The following is an 18865-nucleotide window of genomic DNA, read 5'->3' as shown; positions in this document are numbered from 1 at the left end:
CGCCCGGGTTCCCGGGTTCGATTCCCGGCGGGTTCAGGGATTTTCTCTGCCTCGTGATGGCTGGGTGTTGTGTGATGTCCTTAGGTTAGTTAGGTTTAAGTAGTTCTAAGTTCTAGGGGACTGATGACCATAGATGTTAAGTCCCATAGTGCTCAGAGCCAGCCAAAAGTCCCCATCTGTTGACACAGGGATCGAGACGTGGCTGCACGATCCGTTACAGCCATGCGGATGAGATGCCTGTCATCTCGACTGCTAGTGATACGAGTCCGTTGGGGTCCAGCACGGCGTTCCGTATTACCCTCCTGCACCCACCGATTCCATATTCTGCTAACAGTCATTGGATCTCGACCAACGCGAGCAGCAATGTCGCGATACGATAAACCGCAACCGCGATAGGCTACAATCCGAGCTTTATCAAAGTCGGAAACCTGATGGAACGCATTTCTCCTCCTTACACAATGTATCACAACAACGTTTCACCAGGCAACGCCGGTCAACTACTGTTTGTGTATGAGAAATCGGTTGGAAACTTTCCTCATGTCAGCACTTTGTAGGTGTTGCCACCGGCGCCAACCTTGTGTGAATGCTCTGAAAAGCTAATCATATTCATATCACAGCATCTTCTTCTTGACGGTTAAATTTCGCGTCTGTAACACGTCATCTTCGTGGTGTAGCAATTTTAATGGCCAGTAGTGTAGTTGTCAGATGTGTTGGTGCATCAGCGTGTAGTGCCTACAAGAAACGGTATACAACTCGCATTCATGTACCACAGTAGTCCGGAACAGATACCGGCCGACAGCGACCGGGAGCCAGTGCGAGGATCTGTTCTGCAACGGGAAGAGAATTCACGTTCTTTTTTGCCAGATTCCGAGCAAATATTGTGAAGGTAACAGCATGAAACGGACATTTGGAGTCGAGTACCTCGAAGAAGGCAGTGGCACATAAAACTCTACGTCTTTATTGGGAAAAACAAGATAGAAACTGTGCATTAGTTGCGGCCCATGGGTCACGATTTTGATCTCTTTTCAAGTGACACATGGTATCGATTACAGCGACGGCCCAAGTGCGGAGTTTAAGCTGCAGTATTCAGACCAGAGGTGGCTCTCTGATGTTTTGGAGGTTGTTGTTGTTACCTGACTTGGCCTCACTCGTTCAGCATACAGTATATATATGGACCATGATGTTTATTGCAATATTCTCGGTGACAGAATGTTGTCCTTTATCGTACATCTTCGTGATGAGCATGTTGTGGACACACTTTGCAAGACGACAACAGTAGAGTTCACAGGCTACACGTATACCATTCTCAACTGACGAACACTATCGCAATCTATCGCATTTCGGATCTCCCTCTAAATCATCCGATCTCAGTTCCACAGAAAATGCCTGGCGCTGTTCGAGCGAAACGTAGCAATTAACATCCCAACTATTTAGAAGTTCCACAGAGTGAGGTGGCGCTGTGGGTATCACACTGAAATTTCGTTCGGGACGACGGCTGTTCATATCCCCCCAATGGCATCCAGATTTAAGTTTTCCGTGATGACCTTAAATCGCTTCATGCAAATGCAGGGATTGTTCCTATGAAAAGGGTACAGCCGATTTGCTTCCCCATCCTTTTTTAATCAGAGCTTGTGCTCTGTCTCTAAAGACCGCACTGTCAGCCGGACGTTAAAGTCTAATCATCCTTCTTTTGGAAGCTCCAGGGAATCTGTATAATTTCTGTCATTAATTTCTTGCACACTTCATTCAACAGCTTTCCAAACGCATAACGCTTAATACAGAAGTGCGCGATCAAGATTTTTCTACAATCAAAGTATTGCCAACTGTTATCATTTCTGCACCATCTACAACGCTGCAAAGCGACCAGTCTGTTATTTTAATGGGGTGACTACTTACTAGACGTCTAAGCTTTTATATCTAGCTTAGACGTCTAGTAAGTAGCAAGATCACTAGGGACGTCATGCTGGCCTGTGAGTAATGCTGTGCAGCGTTACCCTATAGTGACGAGCTCCCTGTAAGGGGAGTTCTTGCGCACTGGCATGTAGGTGGAGCGCGACTTCATGAAGTCGAGCGAGACCAGCGAGCACTTGTCGGCCTCGGTGACGTAGCGGTCGAGCAGCGGGTAGAGGCTGACGTCCTCGGCGGTGAAGGCGAACGCCTCGGTGGCCACCTTGCGCACGCCCTCCAGCAAGCTGTGGTAGTTGGGCTCTGGTGCGCCTCGCGGCCACACCTTTTGGGCCATCAGCGCGTGGTCCACGGGATCGCTGCTCCTCTGCACACACGAGCAAGGTGGAGCCTCATGGCCTTTGTCCGATCTGTAATGGAACTCAAACAGCACTGGAGAACGCCGCCATTGACTACGCTCACACATTTTGCGTCTACTACTGCTCCTCATACAGAGTGCACAATTAGGCGCTAAGAAAACCACCACAGCCGTAACCAGAAGGAGTAAATACGTTGTATCAAGCTCATATACTATGTGATCAAGAGTATCAGGACACCTGGCTGAAAATGAGTTACAACTTCGTGGCGCCCTCTATCGTTAATCCTGGAATTCAATATGGTGTTGGCCCTCCCTTAGCCTTGACGACAACTCCCACTCTTGCAGGCAAACGTTCAGTCAGGTGCTGGAAGGTTTCTTGGGGAATGGCAGCCCTTTCTTCACGGAGTGCTGCACTGAGGAGAGGTATCGATGTCGGTCGTTGTGGCCTGGCACGAAGTCGGCGTTCCAAAACATCCCGAAGGTGTTCTGTAGGATTCAGGTCAGGACTCTGTGCAGGCCAGTCTATTACAGGGATGTTATTGTCGTGCAGCAATTCTGCGAAAGGCTGTGCACTATGAATAGGTGCTCGATTGTGTTGAAAGGTGCAGTTGCCATCTCCGAATTGCTCTTCAGCAGTGGGAAGCAAGAAGGTGCTTAAACCACCAATGTAGGCCTATGCTGTGATAGTGCCACGCAAAGCAACAGGGGGTGCAAGGCCAATCCATGAAAAACACGAACACACCATAACACCACCGCCTCCGAATTTTACTGTAGGCTCTACACACGCTGGCGGATGACGTTCACCGGGTATTCGCCATACCCACACCCTGCCATCGGATCACCACATTGTGTACCGATGTTCGTCACTCCGCACAACGTTTTTCCACTGTTCAATCGATCAATGTATACGCTCCTTATACCAAGCAAGGCGTCGTTTGGCGTTTACCGGCGTGATGTGTGGCTTATGAGCAGCTGCTCGACCATGAAATCCCACCTAATTGTCATAGTACCTGCAGTGGATTCTGATTCAATTTAGAATTTCTGCGTAATGGTCCGGATAGATGTCTGCCTATTACACATTACGACCCTCTTCAATTGTCGCCGGTCTCTGTCAGTCAACAGACGAGGTCGGCCTGTACTCTTTTGTGCTGTAAGTGTTCCTTCACGTTTCCACTTCACTATCATGTTGGAAACAGTAGACCTAGGTATGTCTAGAAGTGCGGAGATCTCTCGTACTGACGTATGACACAAGTGACACCTGACCACGTTCGAAGTCCGTGAGTTCCGAGGAGTGCCCCATTCTGCTCTCTCACAATGTCTAATGAGTACTGAGGTCGCTGATATGGCGTACCTGGCAGTAGGTGGCAGCACAATGCACCTAATACGAGGTGCATTCAAGTTCTAAAGCCTCCGATTTTTTTTCTCCGGACTGGAAAGAGATAGAAACATGCGAATTGTTTTAAAATGAGGCCGCGTTCATTGTCAATATGTCCCAGAGATGGCAGCACCGTACGGCAGATTGAATTTTACCGCCAGCGGCGAGAATGAGAACTGTTTTAAATACTTAAAATTGCGACGTTTTCCTTACCTGAACAGAGTGCAATCATTCGTTTTCTGAATTTCCGTGGTGTGAAACCAATTGAAATTCATCGACAGTTGAAGGAGATATGTGGTGATAGAGTTATGGATGTGTCTGGCGACATGATCGAGAAAGTGGAGAGAATTGTTTTGGGGGCTCGCCGAATGACTGTTGAACAGATCGTCTCCAGAGTTGGCATTTCTGTGGGTTCTGTGTACACAATCCTGCATGACGACCTGAAAATGCGAAAAGTGTCATCCAGGTGGGTGCCACGAATGCTGACGGACGACCACATGGCTGCCCGTGTGGCATGTTGCCAAGCAATGTTGACGCGCAACGACAGCGTGAATGGGACTTTCTTTTCGTCGGTTGTGACAATGGATGAGACGTGGATGCTATTTTTCAATCCAGAAACAAAGCGCCAGACAGCTCAATGGAAGCACACAGATTCACCGCCACCAAAAAAATTTCGGGTAACCACCAGCGCTGAAAAAATTATGGTGTCCATGTTCTGGGACAGCGAGGGCGTAATCCTTACCCATTGCGTTTCAAAGGCCACTACGGTAACAGGTGCATCCTACGAAAATGTTTTGAAGCACAAATTCCTTCCTGCACTGTAACAAAAACGTCCGGGAAGGGCTGCGCGTGTGCTGTTTCACCAAGACAACGCACCTGCACATCGAGCTAACGTTACGCAATAGTTTCTTCGTGATGACAACTTTGAAGTGATTCCTCATGCTCCCTACTCACCTGACCTGGCTGCTAGTGACTTTTGGCTTTTTCCAACAAAGAAAGAGACCTAAAGAAGCCTTCGCCGCTGCCATGGAATCATGGCGTCAGCGTTGTGAAAAATGTGTACGTCTGCAGGGCGATTACGTCGAGAAGTAACGCCAGTTTCATCGATTTCGGGTGAGTAGTTAATTAGAAAAAAAAAATCGGAGGCCTTAGAACTTGAATGCACCACGTATGAAAAACGTATGTTTTTGGGGGTGTCCGGGTACTTTTGATCACACAGTGTATGTTCATTGAGTTGTGCAGGACACTGTGGGCAATCTTCAGACATACGATAAAAATTTTGAGGCTATAATTACCAAATTAAGACACTGTATTTGTTTTTTAGTTAAACCACTTTTTGTTGCGTTGGAAAGAGAACTTCAGCGACATAGTATGTGTAGAACTTGGCCAAATACAAGGAGTAATCATAAAGCTTTGATTATCAACTAAAAGGAAAGCTACAGTTGCGATTCTGAAACTTGATAATGATGTAATTTATACTTTCTCATGTTCTTAGGGTGCTGATGATGATGATAATCTGGAGTCTCTGAGTGGAACACCAACGTAACAGTGTACAGGGACAACCCAGAAAATTTGCAGTAGCTGAATACTGTCTGGAATACGAACGCTCGCATGACGAGATAAAAGTCCTGACTCTGACTCCCATATTCTGGGACAGTATCATTACCGAGGAAATTGAAATCAAGCTGGCGGGGAGGGGGTGGGGATAGGAACGCGGCCAACAGGAACGCTGGAACGCTGCCTGCCAACTCAGCATGGCATGGGACCCGTAGTGGAACTGATTAGTGGTCCAGCCATTTAAGTTATGTTTTGTATTTGTAGATACAAACAATCGCAGTACTCCATACTTACAAATACTCGGAGTACTCGATACACTTAGACAACCAGATCAGTCGACACACAGACGTTTCTCCGAAGTCATAAATATATTTTCTCCTTGTATTTGACTAAAGAAATAATGAAGTATTATTTTTTCATATTCTATTAAAAATGCAAAGACGGAAACTATCACAAATTTATAGCAACTACATTTTTCTAAATTTTGGAAAGATATTTAAAACTGTTACGAGTATTATTATCGACGTTATTACCTCAGTAACTTTGTGGAAGACAACATGAGAAATATTTATAACACAAACTATTACTGTTAAAGAAATCTTATCTTTGGAAATATTTATCTATGTAACACTATATACGTATCTTATGTGTTCGTATTGTGTTTGACTTGTCAGTAGTAGTACGTACTTGGTGTGAAGCGACACGTGCTGGTTGACTTTGTTTTATGTATTAGTGCAGTTGTGATTCAAAAATGTTAGACTGAATGAAATTGTAATAAATATGTGTAAAACACCTGCAACTCTTATACTAATATAAATACTTAGCACAAAAATTGAACCTTATACTCTACTGCAAACCATCAGAAATGAGTTAAATTTCTAAGCAACAGAGCTTCCATGATAAAGAAACTACAGTAGATTTTGACAAGAAATTGAGTCAAACTACGTTGAATAATTATTATTCCATTCATATAAATGTTCGCTCCATATAGTTCATAGCTGAAGCACAGTCCCACCTGAATGGAGTCGTTAATAAACAGAACTGAAGATTTTGGGGTCCCGAAAATCCCCATTTCTGTGAAGCGAACCCACTGTATTTTCTCAAAGTTACTGTTTGAGCCGTAGTATGCATCAGAGACATTATTGTCCCTTTTTCAGGAGGGAAACGATCACCAGTGAACGCTAAGTTGTACTTTTTGAACAGTTTGTCGGTACACATCTCGGAAGATCGACGAACGTACGGAATGGTTCATGCAAGATGGGGCCAGACCACATCGCACCAAACAGGTGTTTCGCTTTCTTGATGAATACTTCAGTAATAGAGATGTTACGTTGGATTATTGCAAATTTACTAGCGCGGGGATGGATCGGACTCCACATTCGCCCGATGTCTCTGTCCCCTTGGGACCACTTTTTGTTGGGCACACTGAAAGACACTGTCAACCGTAACCATCGCACCACGTTGGAAGAGCTTGAATCAGTGTACGGCATCTGAATCCATTACCGCTGAGACACTGCAGCATGTATTGACAAATTTCATTGTTAGTTTGCGTCACGGCCGTACTACGAGTGGTGGACATTTGGAAGAGATAGTGATTTGATTGCAAAGACTGCTTGCTGACGAGATCTACATCTACATTGTGGTGTCACCGCCAGACACCACACTTGCTAGGTGGTAGCCTTTAAATCGGCCGCGGTCCGTTAGAATACGTCGGAGCCGCGTGTCGCCACTATCAGTGATTGCAGACCGAGCGCCGCCACACAGCAGGTCTAGAGAGACTTCCTAGCACTCGCCCCAGTTGTACAACCGACTTTGCTAGCGATGGTTCACTGACAAAATACGCTCTCATTTGCCGAGACGATAGTTAGCATAGCCTTCAGCTACGTCATTTGCTACGACCTAGCAAGGCCCCATTACCAGTTACTATTGAGATTATGAATAATGTACCGTCAAGAGCGACGTTCACCATTTATGGATTAAAGTTAAGTACTCCACCAGCTACGTCCGTTTTTCTAAAGTCTAATTTCCTTGTCCTGTTCCAGACCTCACGCCAGCCTGCGTGAGCTAAAACATGTGCCTTTCGGCTTCCTCTAGTACCCGGTGTTGGCTCTCCTGCCAACCCACAACATACATCTACATGGATTCTCTGCAAATCACACTTAAGTCCCCGGCGGAGGGTTCGTCGAACCATCTTCACAATAATTCTCTATTATTCCACTCTCGAAAAGTTTGCGGATAAGATCAACACTCCTTTTCTTGCGAGCTCAGATTTCCCTTATTTTATTATGATGATCGTTTCTCTCTATGTAGATCACTGTCAACCAAATATTTTCGCATTCGGAGGAGAGAGCTGGCGATTGGAATTTTGTGAGAAGATACTGCCGCAACGAAAAACGCCTTTGTTTTAATGACGTCCACCCCAAATCCTGTATTGTTTCAGTGACATTCTGTCCACTATTTCTAGATAATATAAAACGTGCTGTCCTTCTTTGAACTTTCTTCACATACTCCGTTAATCCTATCGGGTAAGGATACCACACCGCGCAACAGTACTCCAAAAGAGGACGTAAAAGCGTAGCGTAGACAGTCTCTTTAATAGATCTGTTGCATCTTCTGAGATCTAACTGTTCTACCAGTAAAATGCAAGCTTCGGTTCACCTTCCCCATAACATTTTCTGTGTGTTCTTTCCAATTTAAGTTGTTCGTAATTGTAATTACTAGGTATTTTGTTGAATTTATGGCCTTTAGATGTGGTTGATATATCGTGTAACAGACATTTAACGATTTCCTCTTAGCACTCATGTGGATAGCCCCACACTTTTCATTATTTAGGGTCAATTCCCAATTTTCGCACCATACAGATATATTTTCTAAGTATTTCTGCAATTTGTTTTGATCTTCTGATGAGTTTACTAGACGATAAACGACAGCGTCATCTGCAAGAAGGCTGTTCACACTGTCTCCTAAATTGTTCATATAGATGAGGAGCAGCACAAGTCTTATAACACTACCTTGGGGAACGCCAGAAATCACTTCTGTTTTACGCGATGACTTTCCGTCACTTCCTACGAACTGTGACTTCTCTGATAGGAAATCACGAATCCAATCACATAATTGAGACGATATCCCATTAGCACGCAGTTTGATTACAAGCCACTTCTGAGGCTCAATGTCAAAAGCCTTCTGGAAATCTAGAAATACGGAATCAATTTGAAATCCCTTTTCAATAGCAATGAACACTTCGTGTGAGCGAGGAGCTAGTTGTGTTTCTCTAAATCCACGTTGACTATTTCTCAATAGACCGTTCCCTTCTCCTGTTGCATATTACTTTAATAATATGAGCCTGTAATTTAGTGGATTTTTCCTATTGCCTTTCTTGAATACTGGTGTGACCTGTGCAGCTTTACAGTCTTTGGAGAGAGTGGTTGTATATGATTGTTAAGTATGGAACTATTGAATCAGCATGCTCTGAAAGAAACCTAATTGGTGTACAGTCTAGACCGGAGGACTTGCTTTTATTAAGTGATTTAAGTTGCTTCATTACTCCAACGATATCTGCTTTTAGGTCACTCGTGTTGGCAGCTGTTCTCGATTCTGGAATATTTACTTTGTCTTCTTTGGTGAAGGAATTTCGGAAGGCTGTGTTTAGTAACTCTGCTTTAGCAACACTATCATTGACAGTATTTCAATTGCTATGAAAGCATTCATTGTGTCTTCCCGCTACCATGCTTTACATCCGAGGGGTGTCCAGAAAGTAAGTTCCGATTGGCCGCGAAATGGAAACGACTATGAAAATCCGATAAAGCTTTGCGCAGATGTGTTGGGCAGTGTCTCTAGTGTTCCTAGATAGTACCACGTCGCTCTTCTCATTTCTGAGCTCACAGTGTCTAGAAAATAGTGTCTCCCGCCAAGTACGAGGGCCTGGTGAAAAATTTCGCCTGAAGCTATGCAGCCAACATTACATAACTGTCGTGCTGCTTCTTCTTCAAGACAATTCTCAGCCACATTCTGCAGGGGCAATGGAGATGCTCCTGCACCGTTTTCAATTGGAAATGTTTGATTACCAAATACAGCCCGTAATTGTCTCCCATGAATTTCATCTGTGCTCACATGAACCGCTGGATATGAAGACAACATTTTGGCACAGACAACAAGCTGTAGGCCAGCGTAGAGAATTGGCGGAAAGCACTGGCGGCTGCCTCCTATAACGCGGCTATTGGAAAGTTGGTACAACGCTACGACAAATGTCTAAGAACGGCGACTATGTAGAGAAGTAGCTGGACGGTGTAGCTAATTATTACAAATAAAAAAATTCTGATTTTCAATGTGGTTTCCATTTCGCGATGAATCGGAACGTACTTACTGGACAGCCCTCGTAAAAGCAGAATCTGTCTGGGTTTTCTGCCAGGTTTCGAGACAAAGTTTCTTTGTGGAAGCTATTAGAAGCATCTCGGATTGAAGTCCGCGCTAAGTTGCGAGCTTCTGTAACAGATAGCCAATCTTGAGTATTTCGCTTTCGTTTAAATTTGGCATGGTTTTTCGTTGTTCCTGCAACAGTGTTCTGACCTGTTTTGCGTACCATGCAGGATCAGCTGCGTCGTTTGTTAATTTGTTATAAATGTCTCAGTTGCTGTCGATACAATATCTTTGAATTCAGGCCACATCAGGTCTACATTTACATTGTTAATTTGGACGAATTTAATTACGCACAATGATACTGTATGAGGTGCACAGCGTACAGTGCCATCTGTTAGCAGCTTTTCGAGCTATTTCGAAACTTCAGCATAAAATTCTTACAGGTTCACAGAAAACGTACCTCTTGTTGTACTATATACTTATATGGATATGGTGTCTGCCCTTTCGGACATGTCCGAAAGAACAGACACCATATCCATAAGAGGTGCACAGCGTACAGTGCCACCTGTTAGCAGCTTTTCGAACTATTTCGAAACTTCAGCATAAAATTCTTACAGGTTCACAGAAAACGTACCTCTTGTTGTACTATGTACTTATATGGATAGGGTGTCTGATCTTTCGGACATGTCCGAAAGAACAGACACCATATCCACATAAGTATATTGTTCTGGCAACACCAGCCACAACCTTCTTCTTCTTCTGTGCGGTAGCACACATATTCTCCGAACTGTTACGGGCTTGGTAAGAATGTCTTCCACGAGTAATGAGTGTGTTGGGGTGGAACACTACGAATGTAGTTTGTGGACATACATGGTGAGATTGTGGGTCTCGAGGGAGGCGTGTGCGAGATAGTCCCTGCAGTCGCGCTATCCTCTGTGCCCTCGGTGGACTGCAACTGCTGTGTTCGGATGCAGGCTGAGTTGGCATCCCTTCGCTCCCAGCTTCAGGCAGTGTTGGCTTCGGTCACACAGCTTGAGGCTGTTGCCAATGGGCATCACTGTGGGGGTCGGGATGGGAGTTTGTCGGGGACTGCCAGCTCGTCCCACGCATCCCCTGATCGGACTACGACTGTGGTTGCCCGGGATACTGCCCGCATTGAGGCTGATCCCTCACCTGTGGTAGAGTGGGAGGTCGTTTCAAGGTGTGGCAGGGGGCGAAAGACATTCCGGAGGGCTGAACGGAAAGCCTCTCCAGTTTGTCTGACGAACCGGTTTCAGGCTCTGTCTCAGGCTGATACTGATCTTCGGCCTGACATGGCTGCTTGTCCTGTTCCAGAGGTTGCCCCTCAGTCTGCAAGATCCGGGCAGTCGCAGAGGGTGGGCTTACTGGTAGTTGGGAGCTCCAACGTCAGGTGCGTAATGGGGCCCCTTAGGGAAATGGCAGCAAGAGAGGGGAAGAAAACCAATGTGCACTCCGTGTGCATACCGGGGGGAGTCATTCCAGATGTGGAAAGGGTCCTTCCGGATGCCATGAAGGGTACAGGGTGCACCCATCTGCAGGTGGTCGCTCATGTCGGCACCAATGATGTGTGTCGCTATGGATCGGAGGAAATCCTCTCTGGCTTCCGGCGGCTATCTGATTTGGTGAAGACTGCCAGTCTCGCTAGCGGGATGAAAGCAGAGCTCACCATCTGCAGCATCGTCGACAGGACTGACTGCGGACCTTTGGTACAGAGCCGAGTGGAGGGTCTGAATCAGAGGCTGAGACGGTTCTGCGACCGTGTGGGCTGCAGATTCCTCGACTTGCGCCATAGGGTGGTGGGGTTTCGGGTTCCGCTGGATAGGTCAGGAGTCCACTACACGCAACAAGCGGCTACACGGGTAGCAGGGGTTGTGTGGCGTGGGCTGGGCGGTTTTTTAGGTTAGATGGCCTTGGGCAAGTACAGAAAGGGCAACAGCCTCAACGGGTGCGGGGCAAAGTCAGGACATGCGGGGACCAAGCAGCAATCGGTATTGTAATTGTAAACTGTCGAAGCTGCGTTGGTAAAGTACCGGAACTTCAAGCGCTGGTAGAAAGCACCGAAGCTGAAATCGTTATAGGTACAGAAAGCTGGCTTAAGCCAGAGATAAATTCTCCCGAAATTTTTACAAAGGTACAGACGGTGTTTAGAAAGGATAGATTGCATGCAACCGGTGGTGGAGTGTTCATCGCTGTTAGTAGTAGTTTATCCTGTAGTGAAGTAGAAGTGGATAGTTCCTGTGAATTATTATGGGTGGAGGTTACACTAAACAACCGAACTAGGTTAATAATTGGCTCCTTTTACCGACCTCCCGACTCAGCAGCATTAGTGGCAGAACAACTGAGAGAAAATTTGGAATACATTTCACATAAATTTTCTCAGCATGTTATAGTCTTAGGTGGAGATTTCAATTTACCAGATATAGACTGGGACACTCAGATGTTTAGGACGGGTGGTAGGGACAGAGCATCGAGTGACATTATACTGAGTGCACTATCCGAAAATTACCTCGAGCAATTAAACAGAGAACCGACTCGTGGAGATAACATATTGGACCTACTGATAACAAACAGACCCGAACTTTTCGAATCTGTATGTACAGAACAGGGAATCAGTGATCATAAGGCCGTTGCAGCATCCCTGAATATGGAAGTTAATAGGAATATAAAAAAAGGGAGGAAGGTTTATCTGTTTAGCAAGAGTAATAGAAGGCAGATTTCAGACTACCTAACAGATCAAAACGAAAATTTCTGTTCCGACACTGACAATGTTGAGTGTTTATGGAAAAAGTTCAAGGCAATCGTAAAATGCGTTTTAGACAGGTACGTGCCGAGTAAAACTGTGAGGGACGGGAAAAACCCACCGTGGTACAACAACAATGTTAGGAAACTACTGCGAAAGCAAAGAGAGCTCCACTCCAAGTTTAAACGCAGCCAAAACCTCTCAGACAAACAGAAGCTAAACGATGTCAAAGTTAGCGTAAGGAGGGCTATGCGTGAAGCGTTCATTGAATTCGAAAGTAAAATTCTATGTACCGACTTGACAGAAAATCCTAGGAAGTTCTGGTCGTACGTTAAATCAGTAAGTGGCTCGAAACAGCATATCCAGACACTACGGGATGATGATGGCATTGAAACAGAGGATGACACGCGTAAAGCTGAAATACTAAACACCTTTTTCCAAAGCTGTTTCACAGAGGAAGACCGCACTGCAGTTGCTTCTCTAAATCCTCGCACAAACGAAAAAATGGCTGACATCGAAATAAGTGTCCAAGGAATAGAAAAGCAACTGGAATCACTCAATAGAGGAAAGTCCACTGGACCTGACGGGATACCAATTCGATTCTACACAGAGTACGCGAAAGAACTTGCCCCCCTTCTAACAGCCGTGTACCGCAAGTCTCTAGAGGAACGGAGGGTTCCAAATGATTGGAAAAGAGCACAGATAGTCCCAGTCTTCAAGAAGGGTCGTCGAGCAGATGCGCAGAACTATAGACCTATATCTCTTACGTCGATCTCTTGTAGAATTTTAGAACATGTTTTTTGCTCGCGTGTCATGTCATTTCTGGAAACCCAGAATCTACTATGTAGGAATCAACATGGATTCCGGAAACAGCGATCGTGTGAGACCCAACTCGCCTTATTTGTTCATGAGACCCAGAAAATATTAGATACAGGCTCCCAGGTAGATGCTATTTTCCTTGACTTCCGGAAGGCGTTCGATACAGTTCCGCACTGTCGCCTGATAAACAAAGTAAGAGCCTACGGAATATCAGACCAGCTGTGTGGCTGGATTGAAGAGTTTTTAGCAAACAGAACACAGCATGTTGTTATCAATGGAGAGACGTCTACAGACGTTAAAGTAACCTCTGGCGTGCCACAGGGGAGTGTTATGGGACCATTGCTTTTCACAATATATATAAATGACTTAGTAGATAGTGTTGGAAGTTCCATGCGGCTTTTCGCGGATGATGCTGTAGTATACAGAGAAGTTGCTGCATTAGAAAATTGTAGCGAAATACAGGAAGATCTGCAGCGGATAGGCACTTGGTGCAGGGAGTGGCAACTGACCCTTAACATAGACAAATGTAATGTATTGCGAATACATAGAAAGAAGGATCCTTTATTGTATGATTATATGATAGCGGAACAAACACTGGTAGCAGTTACTTCTGTAAAATATCTGGGACTATGCGTGCGGAACGATTTGAAGCGGAATGATCATATAAAACTAATTGTTGGTAAGGCGGGTACCAGGTTGAGATTCATTGGGAGAGTGCTTAGAAAATGTAGTCCATCAACAAAGGAGGTGGCTTACAAAACACTCGTTCGACCTATACTTGAGTATTGCTCATCAGTGTGGGATCCGTACCAGGTCGGGTTGACGGAGGAGATAGAGAAGATCCAAAGAAGAGCGGCGCGTTTCGTCACTGGGTTATTTGGTAACCGTGATAGCGTTACGGAGATGTTTAATAAACTCAAGTGGCAGACTCTGCAAGAGAGGCGCTCTGCATCGCGGTGTAGCTTGCTCGCCAGGTTTCGAGAGGGTGCGTTTCTGGATGAGGTATCGAATATATTGCTTCCCCCTACTTATACTTCCCGAGGAGATCACGAATGTAAAATTAGAGAGATTAGAGCGCGCACGGAGGCTTTCAGACAGTCGTTCTTCCCGCGAACCATACGCGACTGGAACAGGAAAGGGAGGTAATGACAGTGGCACGTAAAGTGCCCTCCGCCACACACCGTTGGGTGGCTTGCGGAGTATCAATGTAGATGTAGATGTAGATGGAGCCGGCAGGGTAGCTCAGCGTGTTGGGTCAGAGGGTTAGCTGTCTTCTGTAATAAAAAAAAAAACTGAGTTAATGGATCAACGACGAACTGAAACGGGTGTCTTGCGACGTCCGTCCTGAGCAGATACAACGAACGTAAACGAACAAAATTAGATTAAAAAAAAAGATAGGTAGAGCGTCTGCCATGTAAGCAGGAGATGCCGGGTTCGAGTCCCGGTCGGGGCACACATTTTCACCTGTCCCCGTTGATATATATATCAACGCCCGTTAGCAGCTGAAGGTATTAATATAATTCTAATTTCTTGTTGTACTCGTCCGTCGATTTAGTTTTCAAGATATTTATTTTTAATTTTGTAATCGGGGACTGCTTGGCTGGACATCCTGTGCGTAAATGTGTACAGTGAGACCGGAGGACCGTACCTCGAAGTACTCGTGGGTGTAGCTGATGTTCTCCATGCCGACGGCGAGCTCACTGTGCACCAGATCGGCCTTGCTGTTGATGGTCCTGGGCGGGGGCAGCAGCAGCGAGGTGACGATGGCGGCCGTGTAGTAGGTGTCCAGCAGCAGGGCGCACGCGAAGCTCAGGAACACCAGCATGCGCCAGCTGGGCCGCTCCGTGTCTAGCGTCGTGCCTGAGGGACAGCGAGCCAACAGCGGAGTGTCAGCCGCCAACACAGAAAACCGTGGGGAGCAGCTGTTCCTTACAGCTGGCGGGGCAGAAGTCACGATCAAAAATGTTAAACATAATTGTACCGAATCAAGAGACGACGTGAGACTCAAACAGAAACATGAAGCGACTCTGTAGATCCAGAAGAAACTGCATTTAACAGAAAACGATACATGCAGAATGGGAATAACACAGAAGAGAATGTTCCTGCACACTTCTTACATACAGGACTGGCCTTTAAAATTGCTACACCAAGAAGAAATGCAGATGATAAACGGGTCTACATTGGACAAATATATTATACTAGAACTGACAGGTTCGTCGTTGAGTACACCATCGCAGGCGGTCCTGCCTGTTTCAAGGGTAACCGCAGCCATGGTCTCCGAGCTGATAGCCCATGCTGCTGCAAACGTCGTAGAACTGTTCGTGCAGATGGTTGTGGTCTTGAAAACGTCCCCATCTGTTGACTCAGGGATCGAAACGTGGCTGCACGATCCGTTACAGCCATGCGGATAAGATGCCTGTCATCTCCACTGCTAGTGATACGAGGAAGTTGGGTTCCTTCACGGCGTTCCATATTACCCTCCTGAACCCACCGATTCCATATTCTGCTAACAGCCATTGGATCTCGACCAAAGCGAGCAGCAATGCCGCGATACGATAAACTGCAATCGCCATAGGCTACAATCCGACCTTTATCAAAGTCGGAAAAGTGATGGTACGCATTTCTCCTCCTTACACGAGGCATCACAACAACATTTCACCAGACAACGCTGGTCAACTGCTGTTTGTGTGAATGCTCTGGAAAGCTAATCATTTGTATATCACAGCATCTTCTTCCTGTCGGTTAAATTTCGCGTCTTTAGCACATCATGTTCGTGGTGTAGCAATTTTAATGGCCAGTAGTGTATTTCAAACTCCTTCTGCATGCTGACTATCATTCTCGGCACAGGGTTGGATTCGCTGCGATGTGCGTCTGCTTGCCCAGCGCAGCACTTGGGGAGTGATCATTCTTAGGGTTCTCTGTCGCCGAGAATTAAACGCCTGGAGACCGGGAGCTACGATACACAGCACTTTCATCTATCAACACAACCTCGTGGAGAGTCGGTGATGGCAAAAGCTGCTCGTAACTGGTTGTACGAATCACAGCGCGTATTCATAATACGATCACTTAATTCATGGATGCTACCTGTTCGAAATGAACAGTAACCATCTTTCCTCATCCAACAACACGTGGAGGTTCTGGGGATGTACATTTCCGCCGATCGCTTCCTTTTCGATTTTAATGGTGAACAAATCAATGACACACTTATGTATTCAGTGGCTTCATTATCGTTGTCGTATTTCTTGGGTCTTCCACAGCGTGGTGCAACCGCCACAGGCTCACCTGCAAAGGCCTTTCTTTTCATCTTCCGAAGATTAGCTTCAGTTGGGCTTCTTGCTTGAAGCGGCTAAAAATGTTTCTCCTAATTTCATCATATGTCCAACCTGTTCGTTCTTTTTCATGCACCTGTATGCTAAGAATGAGAACTTCTTCAGTTGTAAATCTGCTTGTATCCGCCATTATAACACAAAGTTTACAACAGTATTACCTCGGTAACAAAACAGAACACGATCACGTGCCGTTTAATCGCCAGAACCACAAGCGAAACAACGCAATCACGTGCTGTATTGTCATGGACTGACGCCTGCATTGTTGTAATTTGAGTGAGTTCTACCAGAAGACAGACGAACTACGGTCAGGGAACACTATTGTCAACCTAGAATACATTTCCAGAACTATGTAACCACGAAAATTAACGCATAGTTGAACACATTCCGATCGTGAGTTCCGGCCACCCCTGTACATTATTCACTACCATCTTCTCATTATGATGTGATGCATTTTCTGTACAAAGGTAGAAATGAAATGTTCCGCGCTTTTGCAGTAGACGTGCCAATTGGGCCCGATCGACAGCTGTGTCATCTTCAGCCAATGACATCATCAGATGCGATATGAAGGAGCATGTGGTCAGCACACTGCTCTCCTGGTCGTTTTCGGGTTTCTTGACCTTGGAACCGCTACTAATCGTTCGAGTGAGTCCTCAGTTGGCTTCACGAGACTGAGCGGACCCTCTACCAGCCCTCTCACCAAGGGAAATTCCTTGGAAGTAGATGGAATCGAACACGGGTCCCCTCCACGGCAGTCACTGCACTGATCTCTCAGCTACCTGAGGCAGACTTCTTCAGTACGGGGTGTATCTTAATTAGTAATGAAACATTATTTGTATAATAATAATATTTCAATAATAATAGTGTAACGTATTAAAATATAAAATATTTTCTTTCATCTCCATACATTTTTAACACAATACACAAAGCCCTAAAAATTTGAGCTTGTGAATTTTTAACAACTACTTGCTGTACCTAGACACGTGCTGCTGTGACTTAATCTAGTTGAATGGAAAACTGCTAATAATTATGGTAAGTAGATGTAAGTCCTACTCTTTTCTCCCCTGTCTGAATCCGACTCCTGCTCCTCGTCTCTTTGTCCACTTCCTCCTCCTTCCCTCTCTCTGTGCAGCACCTTCTCCCTGCTCTCATCTTCTCCTCCCCTCTCTCTCTATCTCCTCCTGCCCCACTTCTTTCCATCGCTCCTCCCCCTTTTCTCTGTCCACCTTCTTCTCCTCCGTTTCGCCATCTCCTCCTGACACTTCTCTCTGTCCATCTCCTCCACTCTTTATGCCAATTTCCTCCCGCCCCTCTATCTCCTCTTCCGCCCTTCCTCTCACATTCATTGTTGTTTATTGTTATTGCCAATTCATATTCTGTAGCAGAAGATTTTTGGTAATAACGTTTCCCCCATTTATTTAAATTCTCCTATTTACTTAAATGATATGTAAACACACATATCAAAAAAAAGTTTTGCATCACCTGGGTTCCGAGAGTTCCGGAACCTGTACATAAAACTGGAATAGAGATCAACATAAACAACATTTCCGCGCTTTTTATTGCTCATGAAAACCACACATTGCTTGTTGTATCATCATTCAGAGGTGGTGGTTCAGATTGCTGTACACACTGGTACCTCTAATACCCAACAACATGTCCTCTTGCATTGATGCATGCCTCTATTCGTCGTGGCATCCTATCCATAAGTTCATCAAGGCACTGTTGGTCCAGATTGTCCCACTCCTCAACGGCGATTCGGCGTAGATCCCTCAGAGTGGTTGGTGGATCACGTCGTCAGTAAACAGCCCTTTTCACTCCACCCCAGGCATGTTCGATAGGGTTCATATCTGAAGAACATGCTGGCCACTCTAGTCGAGCGATGTCGTTATCCTGAAGGAAGTCATTCACAAGCTGTGCACGATGGGGGCGAGAATTGTCGTCAATAAGACGAATGCCTCGCCAATATGCTGCCGATTTGGTTGCACTATCGGTCGGAGGATGGCATTCACGTATCGTACATCCGTTACGGCGCCTTAAATGACCACCAGCGGCGTACGTCACCACCCCAAAACAGCAGGGGACCTCCACCTGGCGGCACTCGCTGGACAGTGTATCTAAGGCGTTAAGCCTGACCGGGTTGGCTCCAAACACGTCTCCGACGATTGTCTGGTTGAAGGCATATGCGACACTCATCAGTGAAGAGAACCTGATGCCAATCCTGAGCGGCCCGTTCGGCATGTTGTTGTGCCCATCTGTACCGCGCTGCATGGTGTCGTGGTTGCAAAGATACACCTCGCCATGGACGTCGAGAGTGAACTTGTTTATCATGCACGCTATTGCGTACAGTTTGAGTCGTAACATTATGTCCTGTGCTGCACGAAAAGCATTATTCAACGTGCTGACGTTGC

The 18865-nt window shown here is 45.8% G+C and overlaps 1 protein-coding gene across 1 annotated transcript in view; it reads right to left on the bottom strand.

The window, feature by feature from the left end:
- Positions 1-18865, bottom strand: part of LOC124614367 (ionotropic receptor 75a-like) — a 164769-nt gene that overhangs the window by 24509 nt on the left and 121395 nt on the right. The window contains exons 7-8 of the mRNA XM_047142941.1: positions 14780-14991; positions 1995-2272 (exon numbers count right to left, since the gene is read on the bottom strand). Coding sequence (XP_046998897.1) covers positions 1995-2272; positions 14780-14991 — 490 coding nt within the window. The remainder of the gene's footprint in view (positions 1-1994; positions 2273-14779; positions 14992-18865) is intronic.

Source organism: Schistocerca americana, chromosome 1 (genome assembly GCF_021461395.2).
Source record: "Schistocerca americana isolate TAMUIC-IGC-003095 chromosome 1, iqSchAmer2.1, whole genome shotgun sequence".
NCBI classification, from domain to species: Eukaryota; Metazoa; Arthropoda; class Insecta; order Orthoptera; family Acrididae; genus Schistocerca; species Schistocerca americana.
Note: the sequence above shows the minus strand (reverse complement) of the source record. Positions and strands in the feature narration are given on the sequence as shown.